The 21,658-nt window shown below is 47.1% G+C and overlaps 1 protein-coding gene across 4 annotated transcripts in view; it reads right to left on the reverse strand.

Annotated features, from left to right (window-relative positions):
• mylk4b (myosin light chain kinase family, member 4b) overlaps window positions 1–21,658 on the reverse strand; it is a 196,517-nt gene that overhangs the window by 124,103 nt on the left and 50,756 nt on the right. For all 4 annotated transcript variants that reach the window (XM_078539494.1, XM_078539495.1, XM_078539496.1 and 1 more), the window contains exon 2: window positions 8,699–8,970. In XM_078539494.1, the coding sequence (XP_078395620.1) occupies window positions 8,699–8,917 (219 nt within the window). In that variant the 5' untranslated portion in view covers window positions 8,918–8,970. The remainder of the gene's footprint in view (window positions 1–8,698; window positions 8,971–21,658) is intronic.

Below are 21,658 nucleotides of genomic sequence, written 5' to 3' on the forward strand. Positions count from 1 at the left end.
GGGAGGCGACACGACACGTACTCAGAACTCCAACACATGTCATATTGATGGTAATGAGATGGTGCAAGGGGTACATCAAGGGGCAAGTGCCATCTACTGGCATCAACGCCGCACCTAGTTGTGTCTCCTTGCCATGGGCGCTAAGATCCGTGTGCTATTCAAAGTGATGGACACCGAATGTGTCCAAGGTGGCCATTGGGGGAAGGGGTTGGGACCAGCCGTACTATCTTCTGGGGACTGATCACCAGTAGTGTGGACAGGAGCCGCTGGAGGCCTCAGATGGGCCACTGTGGTTGGGGTGCGGTGTGCGCGTGCAGAGTACATGAGCGATCAGCCCCAATAAATCCTCTTCTCTGTTTTGCAGGCAAAAACTCACCACAATGCCCGGGAGCGCCAGAGGACTGGAGGTGGGCGCGCCAGAGGACTGGAGGTGGGCGCGCCCTCCTCCAGCACCTCAGAGCCTTTGAAGAACAGGCCATGGAGCTGGGCAGGAGGCAGGAGGCCAGGGCAGCTGGGGGCTGCACAGCCAAAGACTTATTTCATCTGAGGGGGTTTGGGACCTCCTGCACCCTTTCAGCCAGTGAGCCCCACATTACTTTGTCCAAAAGGTCCTCAGCACCTCAGCTGTGAACCTCATGGCACTCAACTTAGATGAATGCCACCACATTACTCATTCCTGCGCCAAGGGGAAATGTTACCTTCTGCCCACCCGGTCTATGCCCCTCCTTAAGGAATGAAGGCCAATAATGTGACCTCTCAATCTCCTGTGTTGGAAGGCAAATGTCGCAAGTGTTTGTGATGTTTCTTTAGCCCCGCAACTATCCAGGCCACAATGCATCCAGGTCAGGTACCCCTGCACTCTCCCTACCCCAGTGGTTCATAACATGCCATGTGGCATTCCTGAGGCCATCTGATCAGCCTGTCTGCATGTGTGTTTAATGGTTGGGGCTCATCTTGACTCTTTCCACCTCACCAATGTTCTTCTCCTAAGGGTCTTGAAGGGTGAGTGACTTATGAGGCTGGGGGGGAAAGGGATGAAAGGTTGAACTGACTGTACGCTAACTGATGCACTGTCCTTGTTGTTAATTTCAGCATCACCACCAGAGTGACCCGCACCTCGACCCCGCGGCACCCCCCCTCCACACCTGAGGGCCAACAAGTGCAACTTGCGGCACATCATTTCAGCCAGCCAGGCACCAGCGCAGACACACACACCTCGGTGAGGACTTTACCGTCGGCTAGTGTCCCGGGTCACAGTGGAGAGGGCACATCACGATCGCTGGAGGAGATGGTAGGGGCAGAGAGTACCGATGGCGCCAGCAGCCAGAGGGCTGCAGGGGACGAGGCACATGCTGAGTCCGGCACTGACGACGTGTCTCTGGAGTTGTCCCCAATGCAGTAGCTGCAGGACAGATGGCAGGAAGTGCATTTGCATCTGGCAGGGTTGCATGAGGGAGTGGTTCAGTTGTTCTGTGCGATGGAGGAGTCCAGGTAGAGTGCACATGAAGATTCCGCCCTCAGGGCAGAGCTTCAGGCTTCCTTCAATGAGAGATTGGCAACTCCCATAGAGAGGGGCTTCCACCAAATGGATCAAAATATGATTGGGATACGCTCTGACCTGCAAACCCTCACAGTGGTTCTGGCCACAGGTGGTCATTCCCAATGTGGGAGATGTTGTGGACACCAAGCGCTGGCACTCGGTGCCCATGCTTCTGTGGTGAGCAGGGAGGTTGAAATGGACCTCACGTTGGCACAGCAGCTGCCTGTCGTCGCTGCGAGCTCCTCTCATGGTGCTCCAGATGAGGGCAGCAGCTCCTCCGCCCCTCTGCCAGTTAACGTTTCTTCTGTTGAGGCTGCGGCAACTGGGGAGGTGCCAGTTCAGGAACTGGCCACTCCCTTCCAGGCGGAGCCATCACAGGCTCCACGGGCCAGAGGATACCCGCCAAGGTCATCGAGCTCAATAGGACAGCAGAGTCAGCAGGCTGTCTCACAAGCTACTCCGAGCGATGGGGCGGCACCTAGACGCAGCACCCGGAAACGTAAGCATAAGGCACCTTAGGCACTCCACGGGTACGTCACTGGTGATTTTGTGTCGGCCTTAGAATAGGGACCCAAATTTTTGTGATCGCTAACAAGTGGTGTGTGCTTTTCTTTTGGACAAAGTAAAGTCCACCTTTGTAACCATGGCTGAGGGTGTTTTGTTGGTGGTGCATTTTTCTTTTTCCTGAGTGTTTGAGTGAACATTGATGTTTCTGTACTAAGCCCTTAGTTGCAGCTGATGAGGTGGAAGATGTAGCACCTAAGTGCCACGTGTGGAAGCGCCAGGCAATGCTGCTCCTGCTGATCCATGTGTGTGGAACTAGCTGAAGGTTCTTTGGATTAAAGTGTCCCGGGTGTCCCTGCCTCCTTGGTGTAGTAGCGGGTCAGCGTGCTGTCCCTCATCATCGCCCTGTGCTTCCTCATCCTCTGAGGCACTGCTGGATTCATCATGTGCAGCCTCATCCAGAGCGTCAAGGTCTTCATCGTCAACTGCATCCCCCCTTTCCAGCACAAGATTGTGCAGAGGGCAGCATGCAACCACTATCACCGAGACACGATCTGGGGGGTACTGGAGTGCGCCCCCTGAGCGGTCCAGGCAACGGAAGTGCATCTTGAGAAGACTGATGACTCTCTCCACCACAGCCCTTGTGGTGCCCTGGCTCCTATTGTACCGCTGCTCAGCTTCTGTTCTTAGATGGCAGAGAGACGTCATGAGCCACCTTCTGAGGGGATAGCCCTTGTCACCCAGCAGCCATCCATCCAGCCGAGCCGGAGCAATGAAGAGCCCCGGCACCTGGGAGTGTCTGAGGATGTAGGCGTCATGGGAGCTGCCTGGGTACCTTGCACAGACTTGTAGAATCAGCATCCTGTGATCACACACTATCTGCACGTCCATGGAGTGGAAGCCCTTCCTGTTGACGAAGACACCGGGCTCACCTGCTGGCGCCTTGATGGCCACATGTGTACAGTCTATAGCACCCTGGACACGGGGGAAGCCAGCAATGGCCGCAAAGCCTCTGGCTCGCTGTGTCTGACTTGTCTGGTCGCAGTGGAAGTGGATGAAGGTGGATACCCGTCTGAACAGAGCGTCTGTAACCTGCTTGACACAAGTGTGGACAGCTGATTGGGAGACACCACAAAGATCACCCACCGAGCCCTGGAAGAAGCCAGAGGCATAGAAGTGGAGGGCAACTGTGAGCTTCAGAGCCGCTGACATGGGGTGTCCTCCCACACAGTTAGGGGAGATCTCAGGGCCAATCATCTGACAGATATAGTTGACTGTCTCCGTTGAGAGTCGGAGCCTCCTCCGGCACTGCACATCAGTCATATTGAGGTAGCTGCTTCGCCGCCTGTATAGCCTGGCAGCAGGATAGTGGCATCTTCTGTGGCCCCTTGCACCTTGGACAACCTCTTGGCCCCTTGTGCCCCTTGTGCCTGCGCCTGGCCTCCCAAAGGTGGCTCCCCTGGAGGCTGATTGTCCAGTCCTGGGCTCCTCCTTATTCTATCTCTCCCTTCCCCCTCATTGGAGCTGCCTCCAGTGGAGATGTCAGAACCCATACCCCCAGGCTAAATGGAGGCCTCTGGAAAGCTGCAGGCCCGAGAAAGATTACTGTCTGCAGACTGGTTTCAAAGTGCACAAGAAGCTCTTGGAAATCGATGAGAACTGCTAACAATCACACAGGCAACTTTTAAACACTTTCGGCAATTAAAACTTCATGGGAAACATGAACAACCCCTCGGAGTCCACATATCCCGACATTGCATGAGTTTTCTTAAAAAATCTCCTACCCGCATGCCCGTTGGGCCCATGCGCCGACCTGAAGTTCACACGGGCCCCTCAAAATCCAGGAAAATTGTCAAGTTAAGGGCCTTAACGAGGCCTTTAATTAATGGCGGGCGAACGCCCCACTGCTGAGAGCGCCCGCAGACCGAAATATTGCGAAGCCGCGCGCTGACGTCAGGACGCTTGCACGACATTTTAAGCACTGACGTGCAGACTCCACCACCCGCACGTCAGCCAGAAAATTCTGCCCATTATCTGCAGTTTATTGCTAATCATATCTCAGCCAATTTCTTGTCCACTGATCGTAATTAAGCCCCATGCTTTGCTCCCTCTGCTGGATTCAAATGCAATTTAAATAGTCCGGATGTGGCGCTGCAAGCCCATGTTCCATGTTTCTGAATTGACTTGATTTGGTCAAAGCTCATGTTAAATTAGTGGCACAGAAACAAATGGCAGTTCCCTTTCAGTCACCATTCTCTGACTTCCTGTTTAGTGTTGCACAGTCAAACGATCAAGTGCAGAGAAGCAAGTACAGAGCAACCCCTTACCTTCACAGTTGACATTGCTGCTTTCTTTCCTCATATCCCCCCCCATGTTCTTGACCGCCTCACAATTTGAACTAACTCAGCACCACCTAAAATCTACTGGACAGGCATAACCAGAGGCCATTCAGGCAGTTGTGGAACAGTGTGCATCAGGCAAACCAAGCTGACAAACAAAACCATTCGCTGTTCACATATCTTCATACCCTTTTCTCCCTCTGGAGAATGATGTGGAGTGTTGGAAGGATTTGCAGGCTGAATAACAACCTGATGAACCACATCATGACAACCCCTTCTGTGGCCGTCGAGTCCTGGAGTGGGGACATTGTACCCAGGGCCTTCCAGTTCAGAGGCAGGGATGCAACCAACTGAGTTGCAGGACCTCAAAAAAAGAACTAAAGATGTTGCAGGAAAAAAATCTAAAATATTTACAGGAACGTGGCACAGCAATACCCAAAAGAACTAGGTTGTAAAAGCCCACAATATGGGAAATGTGGACACTTCAAGACCTTAATGAGTCAGAAACAGCAATGGAGCATCATTTCATCGTAACTGAACAGCTTCTCAGCAAATCTAACTTGAACATCCAGTGTTGATGAACACCCTTTCAAATACCTACCCCGATGTTACCAACAACTGGAAACAAAACCTCTGGGAAGTAATGGGAAAGTAGAAGTCTCACATTGAGAAGACTTACAGAACAATGCAAGGCAGTGAGAAGTCTCTCTAGCGACAGTGATGAAGACACCCAAAGCAACCAGGGTGTGAAGCCTAGATCCAGTAAGATGTTCCTTATGTTGACGCATGTTAAAACCCAAATGCTGGGATTATTATGCTACTAAATGATCTAATATGTTACAGCTATGAAAAACTTACATTCATACAGCATTTTACGCAAACTCAGGACATTTTAAAGTGCTTTACAGCCAATGACGTACTTTAAAGTGTAGAAATTATTGTCATGTAGAGAAACATGGTAGCTAATTTGCATACAGCAAAATGAAATCAACCCAAAATGAGACAAATTACTGGATAATCTGTTTTAGCAATGTTGGTTGAGTTATAAATGCTGCCTTGGACACTGGTGAAATTCTCCTCTTTGAACAGTACCATGGAATCTTTTATATCCATCTGAAATTGGGCTTTGGTTTAATATCACATCCAAAAGACCTATGCATTCAGTATTACATTGAAATTTTAGCCTTGATTATGTGTCTGGAGTAAGGTTTGAACCTACTGAGTGCAACCACAGAGCCAAGGTCGATAACCAAAGTTAAGAGTAACAAATTCACATATTTTACCATGATCTAAAGTCTATTTATCTTTAACTACCTCATAGCGGCATAGGAACAGAAAACAACAGTACTGCAATGACCTTGTCTCTATTCGATTGATCTTCCTCACTGACCTACCTTCTCACTTTAAGGATCAATCTCTTTCCCCTTTAAAACTCAGTTATAAAGCCTGTTATAATGGAGGTGATGGTGTTTCCATGCACCTGCTACCACTATCCTTCTAGGTGCTGGTGGTCACGGGTATGGAATGTGTTGTTGAAGAAGACAGTGAGTTCCTGCAGTGCATCTTGTAGGCAGTACATACTACAGCCACAGCGCACCTGTGGTCAACAGAGTGAGTGTTTATGGCAGTGGTTGGACTGCAAATCAATTGGACTGCCTTGTCTTCTGCGGTGTTGGGCTTCTTGAGTGTTGTTGCAGCTGCCCTCATCCAGGCAAGAGTATTCCCTCACACTTCTGACTTGTGCCTTGTCGACACAAGAGAGATTTTGAGGAGTCAGGAAATGAGCCACCCAGTGCAGAATACTCAACCTTTGGCCTGTTCCAGTCACTTTATGTGGCTGGTTTTCATATTATTAACCTCTTTATCTGTAATCCTGGCTTCACCTATATGAACTCCTCTTGAATAGCAAAACAAATTGATTGGATCAGGTTCGTTGACCTCATTCATCTACCTCAACTGTAAAGTATTCAAATCAATAAATGTGCACAACGCAGTTAATCTCCTCTTTTATCAGAGCTTTGATCATATGCAGAAGCAATATTCTGCAAACATTTTGCTATACATTTTGTAGTTCTTGTATCTGTGGCCTGTAAAATCAACAACAAGTGACGGTAAGTGGAGTTACTCTTACTTTTGATGCTAGATCTCCAGCTGAGATTGAACTGTGGAGCATTTGAAACCACAATGTTGCAATAGTGTCGCATCAACACAGCATTCCCACTGTTGGGATAAAGACAGTCTGCCTCAAACTGTAAACATCAAGTTAAATTGCTTCTCGAAAATAGACTCTTGACCCATTAGGGAACGAAAAACTGCCAGCTGTAGTTATTGTGCATGTATTTAACAAAATAAAAAAGGTGCCTCTCTAAATTGGTAGCAGTGGGGGTGCGATCATTATGGGGAGAATTTTCCCCCCATTGGGGGGGGGGTTGTTGTGTGGGGATGGGTGGGAGTGGCCGCGAACCCAATTGGCGCCCCCGATCGGGTCCGTGCCGCCATTTTATGTGGGCAGGCCAATTAAGCCCTGCCCAATGTGACGCGCGCCCGGAAGCGCTGAGCGCTCCCTGTGTGGGCGGGGTTCCTTGAGTCAGGGCCTGCGCTCTTTCACACATGCGCGCAGGAGAGCGCAGAAATCTCCCTGAGGCGCAGAGGTACCTCAGGGAGATTAGTTTAAGGTTTAAAAGTTTAAATAAAGAAAAGAAAATATTTTAAGACATGTCCCGTCATGTGACAGTGTCACATGAGCTGGGACATGTCAAGGAACATTAATGAAAATTCTTATTCAATTTGTAAATGCTTCATGGAACCTCATCCCGCCTGTGGATGAGGTTCCATGAAAAATGTGAAGGCCGCTTGGGCTCAGTTTATTGGTTTAATTCGTTTTTAAATGGCCTCAATAGGCCTTTGACAGTTCGGTCAGCTGCGCTTCCGCTGAACTGAAAATCTAAATGTCGCGTGGTGTCATAAGGACGCACGCCCGACGTCACCCCGCGTCATTTTACGCCTCAGTGGGTAGGCCCTGCCTTCGCTCACTGAGCTGAAAATTCCGGTCTATATTTACCTGCAGTGCGCAGCTACCATTCCTCCAGAACTCAGCAACAATTTGATGGCTTGGACAGTACAGGGTTGTGCAGGCAAGTTTGCACAACATTTACATGCAACTCCTGTATCTCACCAAGTGACTTCAATATGCTATATCGGACAGTTTTGTTACGCTGTATTACCAGGGGAATAAATCAGCCCATTGGACTCATCGACACAGTGAAGAATACTTGGGAAGCACATTTTCTAAGGTTAGGACAACTTGCCAGTATCCATTGGGTTTGGCTGGATCAGGGAAGCATTGCGAGAACCAGCTGCACACAGAGGGCTCTCACAGCGTTGGACTGCTGCCCGACATGGAACCTTAGGAACCCAGCTGAACTACTGAAACTCATCTACATTTTGAAAAAACAAGTACACGCCCAGATAGTTACAATCACAAATGGCACAAAAAAGGCAAGGACCCCATTCTCCATCAAGCTCCTTAATTCTTCGCAGAAACGCTCTTGCCTCTAAATTATAAGGTTATAGACTCCACTACCATTTCAATACTTGAGCATAACAATCCAGGCTGATATTTCTGTGCAGTACCAAGGGAGTTCTATACTGTCTAAGATAAGACATTAAGGCGAGGCCGCATCTGCTTTCTTAGTTGGATGTAAAAGATCCTATGACACTGAAGGTCAAATGAGTTATCCCAAGATCCTCGCCAATATTTATCCCTCAAACAACAGTGCCAAAACCGATTCCCTGGTCATTTATTTTACTGCTGTTTTTGGGGACCTTGCTGTGTACAAATTGGCTGCATTCCAACAATCATTATCCTTCATGAAGTACTTCATTCACTTTGGGATGCCTGAGGTTATGAATGGGGATTTATAAAAAGCAATTTCTTCCATTTATAGTACAAAGGATTGATATTATGAAGCCCTGAAGGATTTAATTTACAGTGTATGGCCCTGACCGTAACTCTAACAGGATTTTAACATTCTATTATCAAATCCACCCAGGGACTAATTTTCTATGGCATTTCATTTGTATTAATTAATGCACAAGTCTAACAAGTTGCAAAATATTGGCAATGCGTGCATACAAGGTGAGCATTTAAAAAAAATAACTTTCCTGTGAGCAAAGTGCATCACAGGTGTCTCAGGTTGTGTTTAGTGCAATTAATTCTTAGAGGCAATGTACAGACTTCTTTAATTAATCTTGCATTGCCTTGGGTTCTATCTGCAAATGGGAGCTGAGGTTTGCATTCAGAAATAAAACTTACCTCATCGTCCTCAGTGTTGCCATCTGGCTCGCTGGTTTTTTCTTCCCAGAAATTTCTCATAGTTTCCACTCTTTCCAAGTAATGAAAGAAAGCCATTTTCCCTAAGCTTCCACTGTTGGATCTCTTGTTGATTTCCTTCAAGCTAGCCACCTTCCATGATTTATTAGACTCCATCAACTTTATATCTTCGTATCTCGCCTGTTCGTGACCACCTTTCATGTTTTTCCATAAATATCTCACTTTACTGACTTGCAGATGTTTCCTCTTGCGCTCTGCGAACGAAAGAGAGAACATTTTTCCCTTGTTTCTGGCTGAAGCGATTCAACACATTTTGAGGCAAGTAAAAGATAGGTCTCAAAAGTGAAAACTAAACAAAAAAAAAAAATCAACAATTTCACAATTTCTGTTGAAGTCAATTTTATTTTATTAAGTTACCTTTATTTTGCCCTATAGCAGCCACACCTTGGGACAGATCCAACTTGCATTTGTAAAACATTTTTTTGAAAACATATGTGGGGAATATATTGAATACCAGTAATTTTACCAGCCAGTTCCCGCTCGTCTGGATGCAGGTGGTAAAAATGTAGGTTAACCTTACTTTATACATTTCAGCAAGGTTTAAAACACTAGTCTCTAAAAACACCAATGAACTTCAGCAACTATCCTCGAGAAGGTGTACATTAACACTATTACAGATCATAACAAACTAGGTTTTCCAAGCACTGATTTTCCAACCAAACTCAAGTTGCACACTGCACTGTCATTTACTATCATTAACATTAGGGGAGCAACCATTGACTGTAATTTTAAGCCCCCCTGGGGAGCAAGCTGGAAGACAGGGGATGTAAAACCTGCTGGGATGGCAGGGAGCGCTGTACACATTGCCTATCCGCTGGTATTTTACCAGCAGCTAGGTAGGTGTCAGGTGGCCTGCTTACCCTTCGGATGAGGAAGTCCTTCAGTGGCAAATTAATTGTCAACTTAAGGGTCTCCTCCCACTGCCGCACATACCCTGGTGGTCTGGTTGAGGGCTCGTGGAGGGGTGGGGAATCCCTCCTATTCAGGCACCCTTTGCCCCCCAGGGGGCCCCCTCAGTGGAAAGGGCTACCGCCACTTGAACCCATTTATTTTCTCCATGCAGAACTAGATATTTCTGGAAAATGTATAGATATTTGCAAATCTTTGCCACAGAGGATTAAATAAACGGGTAAGATGGATGATATGAGAGATTGTACATGGACGGTGTTAGGGGAAAGTTTGATTGACTGAATGTCCTTTCTCGCTGCATTCTTGTGAATGACCTGGTTTTATCAAAGCATGCAGTGCATTTGGAGGTTTACAAATCCCCAAGAAGCTGAATCTTGGGGGATATGTAGATGTTGCCATAAAATTTGGAAAGATCTTCAGTGATTGGAAATGCCTCAAATCAGTCACCTTCTCTTGGATTTCATTCACTGGAAAGAAGTAAGAATGGCCTGAGTTAAGATCATGTCTACACAGGAGATGGTTGATGCAAAAACTCCAGAGGTTAGGCAGATTCATCCATTTCATTTTGTGCACAGAGAAACAATACATATTTTGCACCATCGCTGATTATTTTTTCTCATAGCATTAATTGTGGTAAATCAAATCAATATGGTGATATGGGCATCATCACTTAATCCACTGGGGCAAGATAAGCTGCAAGGGTTTCAATTGTCTCCGACATGCCAATTGTTTATGACACCTGCTGGTGACTGACATACCAGAGACCGATACGTAATTGCTTTTCCTAAACAAATTTCTGTTCTTGGGTTACTTGAGCAGGACAATTGATAAGCAGGATTGCTTTCACCAAAGCTATAACCTTAACCTTGTATTTATGACTCATTACATTGCTGAAAAAAGAGCCATGCTGTTGAAGCTTTTCGTCTTGTACTTATCAGGAATTTTTACAAGAATACCAATAGTAAAGGGAACAACAATTTATACCGCATGAGTAGAGAGTGCTGATTTGTTGGCAAGTGGAATTCGATTAATAGAGTTGTTGTCATAGAGAACCAGGCAACAGTTAACTGCCAAGCTTTAGTTAAAATTCAAACCAGGCAGGTCGATTCTGATTGGTCAAGGCATTGCCATGGGGAATGAACCAGGGAATGGTTGTCACCCAAACTTTTGTTTAGTTGAAAAGAACAATCTGTGGACATACTCCTTTTGTCTGCAAGGGCAGGGATCTGCGTGTGAATATGTGTAGCCTCTAGCATGCGTAAGTGAGCCACACTGTGAGCTGGACTGATAATCTTAAATTGGTTTTCAATGTAATTCTTAGCACAACCAGGACTGTTTAGCAAATGTTGTCCAATCGCAAAATCACATCTAATGTTAGATACTATGGGGAGAATTTTCTCCCCATCGGGGGAGTTGGGCGAGAGCAGGCGCAGGTGGGTGCGCAGCCGATTGCTGCCATTTTGCATGGGCGAGCCAATTAGGGCCCACCCAGCGTGACGCACACCTGGAAGAGCTGAGCTCCCTTTGTGGGTGGGGGGATGTAGGCTGAGTCGGGGCCTGCGCTCTTTCACGCGTGCACACAAAAGAGCACAGAAACCTCGCTGAGGCACGGAGCTGCCTCAGGGAGATCAGTGTGAATTTTTAAAAATTTTAACAAAGACAAAAAACAAATTTTAAGACATGTCCTCTTCATGTTACAGCGGGATCCGTCCAACCCTTCATGATATGCTGCCCATTGTATTTGTTTAGTTTCTCTGCCATTTCCTTAATTCCCCATTATAAATTCTCTTGTCTCTATTTGTGATGGATTTGTGATGGTCTTTGTTAATCTTTTCCTTTTATACATACTTGCGGAAGTTTTACAGTCCATTTTTATGTTTCCCATTAGTTTACTGTTATTTTCTACTTTCTTTCTTTATCTGTTTCTTGGTTCTCCATTGCTGAATTCTAAAATGATCTCAACCCTATTTTTTACAACTTTATAAGCCTCTTCCTATGATCTAATACAATCTTCAACTTCTCTTGTTAGCCATGGCTGAATCACCCTTCCAGCTGGGCTTTTGTGCCTCAAAGGAATGTATTTTTGTTGCAAACCATGTATTAATTATTTAAATGCTAACCATTGCCTGTCTATCATCATACCTTTTAATGAAGTTTCCTAATCTACCACAGCCAATTTGCCCCTCATCCTCCTGCAATCGAGTGACTATTAGGGCCTCCACTGCATCTCAATGGCAGGAGCATTCTCACAGAGGGTGTTCACGCTGCCATCAGACAGACTGGAGTCAAACGTTTACAGATACAATGTGTGGATCTATGGTGTCACCTCACTGCATGTCGGCATCATCCTCCACAAATCTGGCAGCTATGAGGGCCTCCCGAGCGCGCCTGCCTCGTCTGGCCAGTGCGAGGGCCTCAACCCCATCATCGTCGCCTTCGAAGACCTCCTCATCCTCGTCGCTGTTGTTGTCCTCCTCATCGGAGGAGACGTGTAGTTCTCCCATCTCCTCCTCAGCCAGCTCCCCTCCCCGTTGCAGCGTCAGGTTGTAAAGGGGGCAGCAGACGACGATGTGTGACACCCTCTGTGGACTGTATTGCATGGCTCCACCAGACCGGTCCAGGTACCAGAACCTCATCTTCAGCATCCCGATGGTTTGCTCCACCAAGCTGCGAGCTGCAGCATGAGCCTCGTTATACTGTTGCTCTGCTGCAGTCTGAGGCCTCTGCATGGAGTGGCTTCAGCCACAGCCTCTGCAGCTAGCCCTTGCCCCTGAGGAGCCATCCCTGCAGCTTCTGTGGACCCTGGAAGGCTTCAGGGATCCGCGATTGACTGAGGATGTAGGCATTGTGCACACTCACTAGAAACCGTGTGCACACCTGCAAGGTACGTTTCTGGTGGTTGCACACCAACTGCACATTCAGTGAGTGGAACCCCTTGCACCAGTCGATCACACCTTGAACCTATGGAAAATCTGAGATCTGGGCAAACCCAGTCGCTCCTGCATTCTAGCTGCCCTGGTCCTGGGCAAAATGCACAAAGTTGAGTGCCCTAGAGAAGATGGCATCCATGACCTCATGGATGCATTTGTGGGTGGAGGCTTGTGAGGTCCCACAGAGATCACCTGTGGACCCCTGAAAGGAGCCAATGGTGTAGAAATTGAGCACTGTGGTCACTTTCATGGCCACTGGCAGTGAATGCCCTCCATGTCTCCATGGCACCAAATCCTACAGTAGGTGGCAGATGTGACCAACCAGTTCCCTAGACATGCACAGTCTTCAGCGACACTAGTTCTTGGTCATCTGCAGAAATGAAAGGCAACGTCTATAGATCGTGGGTGTCACTAGGTGCTGACCAGTGATGACTCGCTGTGGCTCTTTGGCGGCGTGTGCGGGAGCTCCAGCCACCCCTTCTTCCTGAGGTTGCTGCTCCTGCCTCTGCGCAGCCAGAAGCCTCAGTCGCTCTCTCCTCTGTCATCTTCATTCTCTGTAGGCCATGAGGCATACAACTAGTTCACCAGGCTTCATGATCCTGATATATTCCTCCTGCAGGATGAAAGAGAGAGATAGGTGCGTTAGTATGAGCGTACTAAGAACTGCCCTGGTTAAGTGTGAAGGCCTCTTAACAATTCCTGAAGAGTTCCGGCTACCACTTGGATGGCCAGAGTTTAATGCGCTGCATGGCTGCCCGAAACCCCACCACCTCCACCCCACTCCACCTGACCGATTGGCGGCAGCCTTGCCCATTGGACTGCATGCTGTGCTCTCAGCTCAGGCACAGGCATTCTCCTAACCCGCACTGCAAGGCACCACTGTTAGCTTGAACCATGGGGGATGCTGACATTGCAAGGGGCTGTGAGCGCATCCAGCAGTGACTGCTCCATGACCAGCTTTAGAGTGGAGATTGTACAATGTGCCCAGTCGGCCAACTGTTCTGCAATCCACTAAAATGCTCATGACTTTGCAGTCTGTGCCGGGGGGCGGGGGTTGGTGTGAAAAGCTTTGGAGCACTTGATGGCACTTTGCTGCCTCTGCATTTCTTGAGTGGGCAGATAAGCTAGAGGCCCGACTCCAATCATATCAATGGCTGCTCCTGAACGGTCTCAGTTGCAGAGGTCATTTTATACAAGGTGTCCCAAATGCGTGGCTGCTTCTCTCACTGACCCTACTCCCCCCACCCCGAATGCTTGTGCGCTATATTCAACTGCAGGGCTGCCCTTAACCCCCCTGAAATGCCCCTCAAGCTTGAAGTTCAACATGCAACCCTCACAAGCGCTGCACAATGTTACTCTGCACTCCTGGCTGAGTTCCCCTCACAGTGCAGCCCACCAAGTGCACGCCTTTTATGTGCTGTTGTGAAACACGTCGGCGTGTTTTCCGGCCAACGTGGAAGGACGATCCAGCAGGGTGAGGTGGTGGGGGTGGGGGAGACACGATTTCAGTGGACTGGCCTAAAAATGATATACAGATGTATTACAATGGGGTTCCCGACACCCAACGGTGGAAAATGCAGCCTGCCACCAGCGGGCTGAGCGGACAATTGCAAACTGGTTTCACGCCATCGTGAAACTGATCACGCCATATTGTCTGCTCACGCCAACAAACATGCCCGACGCCAGCAGGCACAGAAAATCCCAGCCTGTGGCATTGAGGCACTGACATAATTGTTAACTTTGCTGCCTTTGAGAGAGAAGCTCGCTAACCTGTTGTAGAACCAGACCAAGTTTTTTTGTTTAATCGGAACCAATGGAATGAATCTTGTTCATGTTCTACAAAGGTCGGGCAATCTGCCTTGCCAGGTTAGCACCCAGGTATAAAGTTGAAAATGACTCTAATATCTCTGTATGTGTTTCTAAGTCATTCTCATTCTTTGTTTTCTCAGTAGGCTTGCCCTCCCTTCTGCTTCCCCTTTCAAATGTTACATCCCAACTGTCTAAATATAGCTGTCATTTGGTTTGTGTCGATCACTTCTTTGATCTCTGCATGTGTTTCTCTGTTTTTCTATTGCTCAACAGTCTTGTCACACCCTCTCTTTATTTGTCGTTGGCCTGTGCTCTTTTCAACTTTTGCTTTCCTTTTGTTTCACTAATCATTCCTCATCTGGCCCTCACTCATTATTGTCTTTTGGGTCCACTGCCACTAATATGCTCTTTTACTTTAGGTTCTACATTCAATTCCCCAAGCCTGGCTGTGCACCCTCACTGAGAAACCACGTTGGATCAGGATCTTGATCGTCAGCCATTTTAGGAGAGGAGATTCTGGTGCCGCAAAACGGAGAGGTTGACGGGATCAGGACCGGAGCCGTATAAGGGCAAATATTTAAAAATAATAGTGCAAGAACACGAAAACAATTTAAAAACGGAAAGCTAAAAGTAAAAGTTGCGCCAATAATTTTTAAATAGGTAAGTAAGGAGTTATTGGCAAAGAATAAAAACTTTAAAATTTTAAAATGGTGGCCTAAGTATCTTTGTGCGACTCATTGTTGAAATGTTATTGGTTGATAACGATGATATGATCGGCATCGTCCAATCAGCAAAGCTGTAATCATTTTACAACAATACAGTGACGGACTTTTGCAGACACAGAACTTTTAATCAGATTTTTATTTAATAAATGCTGAATTCCATTCTACCGTTACTTTAAAGGGCAGCAATTAACTAATATGTATTTACATCCGGGGTAGGATTTTTCGCTCAGCGTGTGGGCGCGCCCAACATGGCCGAGTGTAAAATAGCACGCGATATTTAGGTCAGTGAGTGCACACGAGAGTCGGCAGCGCGCCAGCCGACAATTAAGAGGCCTATTAAGGCCATTAATGTATTAATTAACATGGATTTTTCACTGCCCGTCCAACGTTATGGTTGGCGGGCGGGTGAATCGGCCAGGTGGCCTTTAGAGTTTTGAGAAATCCTCATCTATGGGCGGGATGCGGTTTCCAATAATAATTTTTTTTTAAAAATGTTTGGGCAGAATTTTTACGATCTATATGTTTAGGTGAGTGAGTCCAATGTGTGGACATTTTTTTTCCCCAATTAAAAATTTTTATTTGATGGTTTCAAATTCTTCAGCTCCCTGAGGCAGCTCTCTCTGCCTTCAGGGAGCTTTCATTGCGCGCTCCCCCCACACCCGCGCTGAATTCAGTGCTCACCCTCCTCCCGCCCCCACCCCAGCAGCGCTGGGCCTTTCAGCGCGCGTTTCACGCTGGATGGCCGTTAGTTGGCCAGCCGGCATGAAATTGCACTCGGGGGCTGATCGCGGGTGGTGGGCTGTATCCCGGCCACTCCTGGGCCCACCCACCGCGCCCGCCCAACGACCTCAAAATTCTGCCCCAGGTTCTTTCAAACGGATTTTGTGCTTGCACAGTTCCATTTTCTTTTTCTGTCAAATGTCAACCCAACACTAAGGTCATCATTCCAGTCTAGAATACATGAGGTCAGTGTGAAAATCACGTTACCCTACCAAAATCAGAATCCAAAAATTTTGTTTTTATTGCAGTAAATCAGATCCAGAATGTTTTCACTCTAAAGAATATGCAGTGTCTGTTCATTAACAATTCCAACAGAGGAAGCCAAGGCCTGTTTTCTAATATTCAATATGTTTCTTGGCAAACAACCTGGAATTTCAATGTGCAAGACATGAAAGGCTAGCAACCAAAAAAATGGAATTAGGAAATCGAGGCCAGCGTATGCATAATTCTTCTCATCCAAACTCTCCAGATGAAACACACCATGAATAAATTTGTAGCAAACCAACATATCAAGGATCAGTCACTTAACCAGAATTAGGAAGTGCGGATTGAAGCCTTCAGAGCCAAGAAACTAAAACCAAATGCATTTAGAAGCATTAAGTAGCATTGAGACTATTGCAATTTATGTAAGCAATAAATCCATTCTGATCAGTAATATCAGGATGGTGAAAAGAACAGCACATTTCTGGACATGCATGGTGGTGAACTGTTCAGTTGCGGCCATGAAGTTGAATTTTCATGGAAATAGAGTGAGATGAGGACCAGCTTTCCAATAGCGCTGTGGATCATTATTGATTCAACACTGAACAACCAGTACTTCAGAGGTAAAGATGCCAAAAAATGTATTGTTGATGTAAAGAGGAAGGCTAAGAGCTAACGTTGCCTCTGACCTGAAAGAGAAAGTTTCCTGATGTTTTCAGTGTGTCCTTTATGTTTGCCATTTAAGGTCGTCACTTTTTTTTGACAAATTCTAAACAGAATGGCAAAGTGGATAATGGGAATGTGGTTTTAGGAGAACTTTACCAGATTTTCATTTCGAGATGCTAAAAGGTAAACCCAACCCAGTGCTTGAATTGGTCCAAGCCAATGCAAATCCATTCATCACTTCAAGACTTTAGCTACAGAACCAGCACAAACTGATGCACAACTTTCCTCTGTCTTTCTTTATCTAGCTCCAGAATGGCCTCCAACAACTGCACAGTTTACACGAGGGTGCTCTCTCCATTGCCATTACTAGAAGAAAAAGCAGTGAGAAAACAGTGGGTTCCCCTGATGATGTTCCTTTTCAAGCTTCATACACGCTTAACTCAGCAATTACAAAATCCTGCTTCCACATCCTCCAAATGAAACACATTCTAAGCAAGGAATTGTCCCAGATTTTCACTAAGTGCGGTAGCAGGCAGGAAAAAGAACATCTTACCCGCCAGGCGCAATGGCAGCTATTCACCCTGTATTGTCCATTAATTATGCATTCCTGGGAACACGCCATCCTTACAAAAGGGAAAGCTCGCAGACTGGTGGAGGAGTGCCTGAAATCAAGGTCCCCACGGACCTTGAAAATAGAGCCATCCAGCTGGCCGGCGACAATCCGGACTGTTCCTGTTCTGTCGGTGAGGTCGGTGGTTCTCAACCAAGTGAGGATCCAGCAGTGCAACATCCTTCAGACAGCCATGCTGTGAGTGATGTGTCCTGTTTCACAGGCCACTGCCAAGCACTGATTATCTCTTTTTGCTTTCACAGGCACAGCTGGGAAACAGCCAAGAGAGTCCATGAGCCAGGTCCTCGACTCAAGCCCCAAAGACACCTCGGAAGAAGAGTCTCAAAGAACCCCATTGAAGATCCATCACAGCGCTCACCTACACCCTCCACCAGCACAGAGACACACACCTCAGTGAGACCAAGCTTTAGAGTAGGCCTCAGGGGTAACAATCTGGTGAGCACATCGCACTGTCTGATCCACAACAGGTGGAGGCAGGGACTTCGCAGGTTTCCGGCACTCGGAAGACTGCTAGAGACCAGAAATCTGCTGAGTCTAAATTAGGTGACGAGCCCCTGGACTTGGTCGTACCTCAGTTGCTGGAGCTGCAAAGGCAAGCTCAGGAACATCAGGAAGGGAGTCCATTATGCTCAGATTGCAAGGCACAAAGGAGGAGTCCGTCCGCCTTCAGTCTGAGGTGATAGCGTGGCATGCCAAGGCACCAAGGTCAACACTGGTAGGATGGCGGCTGCCATGGAGATCTTGGTCCAGGTCTTTGGTCCTGCTGTGCTGCACGGGCTCAACTCCATTGCTTATGCCATAGTTGTTGTGTTTGGCCCTGAGGTGAGTTTCCAGCCACTTATCTGCATTATCACTATGTCTGCTTACTTTCACCTGAGTAACATTGCTTGACTCCATCACTGCCTCAGTTTATCTTCTACTAAAACCCTCATCTATTCCTTTGTTATCGCTAGACTTTACTGTTCAAACACACTGTTGCCAAGCCCCCCATTTTCTACCCACATAAACTTGAGCTCATCCAAACTCTGCTGCTTCTATCTTAAATCACTATAAATCTTGTTCACTCATCATCCCTGTTTGGGTTTTGAAATTCAAGCATGTAAGAAAAGTTCTATCTGGCTTGTTGTAGTCATGTGACCTCTGCCATGAGGTACAGGGTTGGGGGCAGCCATCTTACATTCAGTTCAAAGAAAGAAACTGTATTAGAAGCACTGTGCTTCTTTGAGCATGCAGTAATCTCTGTGCTTGCAGACTTTCACTGGCCCCCAGTCCAACCACATCTCAAATTTAAAACCTTCATCCTTGTTTTCAAACCCCTCTATGGCCTCATTCCTTCCTGTAAATTTGGTCTGCTCCAGCCTCACAACAACTGAAATGTGTGCACTCTTCCAATTCTGGCCTCTCCTGTCTCCCCAATTTTAATCACTTAACCATTGGTGGTTGTGCTTTCAGCAACCTTGGCCAAGTTCTGGATTTCCTTCCCTAAACCTCTCCCTTTTTCTCCCTTTCTCTCATCCTTTAAGATGCTCCTTAAAACATCTTTGATCAAGCTTTTGGCCATCTTTCCTGAGCTATCCTTCACAGATTTGGCGTTCTTATTGATATCGCCCTTGTTAGGCATCTTGGAATGTTCTGCTATGTTATATGCACTATATAGATGTAAGTTGTTGTTGGTGAACTGGCAAATATTTATCCCTCAATAGGGGGTAGGGGGTAGCATAGTGGTAATGACACTGGACTAGTAATCCAGAAGCCCAAGCTAATGCTCTGGGGACATGGGATCAAATCCCACCATGGCAGCTGGTGGAATTTAAATTTAGTTAATAAATCTGAAATTAAAAGCTAGTCTAAAGGTGACCACAAAACCATTGTCAATTGTCATAAAAACCCATCTGGCTCACTAATGTCCCTTAGCGGAGGAAATCTGCCATCCTTACATGGGCAAAGAAACCTCCAGCTGGTTACCACCTACCATCGCCCCTTGGCTGATGAATCAATATTCTTCCATGTTGAACATCGCTTGGAGGAAGCACTGAGGGGGGCAAGGGCACAGAATGTTCTCTGGGTGGGGGACTTCAATGTCAATCATCAAGAGTGGCTCGGTAGCACCACTACTGACCAAGTTGGTCGAGGCCTAAAGGACATAGCTGCTAGACTGGGTCTTCGGCAGGTGGTGAGAGAGCCAACAAAGAGCAACAAGAACCAACGAGCCTATATAACCTTGTTCTCATCAACCTACCTGTCGCAGACGCATCTGTCCATGACAGTATTGGTAGGAGCGACCACTGCACAGTCCGTGTGGAGATGAAATCCCGCCTTCACATTGAGGATACCCCCATTGTGTTGTGTGGCACTACCGCCAACCTAAATGGGATAGATTTCGAGCAGACCTAGCAACTCAAAACCAGGCATTCATGAGGCGCTGTGGGCCATCAGCAGCAGCAGAATTGGACACAACCACAATCTGTAATCTCATGGCCTGCATATTCCCCACTCATAAAGCCAAGGGATCAAACTGGTTCAATGAAGAGTGCAGGATGACACACCAGGAGCAGCACCAGGCATACCTAAAAATGAATTGTCAACCTGGTGAAGTGAGAACACAGGACTACTTGCAAGCCAAACAGCGGAAGCAGCAAGCGATAGACATAGCTAAGGGATCCCACAACCAATGGAGCAGATCTAAGCTCTGCAGACCTGCCACATCCAGTCGTGAATGGTGGTGGACAATTAAACAACTAACAGGAGGAGGAGGGTCCACAAATATCCCCAACTTCAGTGACAGGGGAGCCCAGCACATCAGTGCAAAAGATAAGGCTGAAGCATTTGCAACCACCTTCAGGCAGAAGTGCCAAAGGATGATTCATCTCGGCCTCCTCTGGATAACCCCAGCATCACAGATGCCAGTCTTCAACCAATTCGATTCGCTCCACGTGATATCAAGAAACGGCTGAAGGCGCTGGATTCTGCAAAGGCTATGGGCCCTAACAATATTCTGGCCATAGTACTGAAGACTTATGCTCCAGAACTAGCCATGCATCTAGCCAAGCTGTTCTAGTACTGTAAAGCACATCTTCCCAGCAATGTGGAAAATTGCTCAGGTAAGTCCTGTACACAAGAAGCAGAACAGATCTAACCCAGCCAATTACTGCCCCATCAGTCAACTCTCGATCATCAGCAAAGTGATGGAAAGTGTCGTTGACAATGCTATCAAGCAGCACTTACTCAGCAATAATCTGCTCACTGATGCTCAGTTCAGATTCCACCAGGGCCACTCAGCTTTTGACCTCATTCCAGCCTTTGTCTAAACATGGAAAAAAGAGCTGAATTTAAGAGGTGAAGTGAGATTGACTGCCTTTGACATCAAGGCAGCATTTGACCACTTGTGGCATCAAGGAACCCTAGCAAAACTGAAGTCATTGGGAATCAGGGGGAAAACTCTACACTGGTTGGAGTCATACCTAGCACAAAGGAAAGTGGTTATGTTTGTTGGAAGTCAATCATCTCAGTTCCAGGACATCAGTGCAGGAGTTCCTCAGGGTAGTGTCCTCGGCCCAAACATCTTCAGCTGTTTCATCAATGACCTTCCTTCCATCACAAGGTCAGAAGTGGGGATGATCGCAGATGATTGCACAATGTTCAGCACCAATCGCAACTCCTCAGATACTGAAGCAGTCCATGTCCATGTGCAGCAACACCTGGACAATATTCAGGCTTGGGCTGATAAGTGGCGAGTAACCTTCATGCCACACAAGTGCCAGGCAATGACAATCTCCAGAAAGACAGAATGTAACCATCTCTCTTTGACAGTCAATGGCACAACCATTGCTGAATCCCCCACGATCAAATTCCTGGGAGTTGGGAAACTGAACTAGGCCAGCTATATAAATACTGTGGCAACAAGAGCAGATCAGAGACTGGGAATCCTGCAGGAATTAACTGACCTCTTGACTCCCCAAAGCCTGTCCACCATCTATAAGGCACAGATCAGGAGTGTGATGGGATACTCCCCACTTGCGCGGATGGGTGCAGCTCCAACAACACTCAAGAAGCTCAAAACCATCCAGCAGAAAGCAGCCTGCTTGATTGGCATCCCATCCACCACCTTCAACATTCACTACCTCCACAAACAACACACAGTGGCAGTAGTTTGTACCATCTGCAAGATACAACACTTACCATCACTTTGCTGATCATCGGGAGTAGATTGATGGAGCGGTAATTGGCCGGG

This window comes from Cetorhinus maximus, chromosome 3, assembly GCF_964194155.1.
Source record: "Cetorhinus maximus chromosome 3, sCetMax3.hap1.1, whole genome shotgun sequence".
Taxonomy (NCBI): Eukaryota; Metazoa; Chordata; class Chondrichthyes; order Lamniformes; family Cetorhinidae; genus Cetorhinus; species Cetorhinus maximus.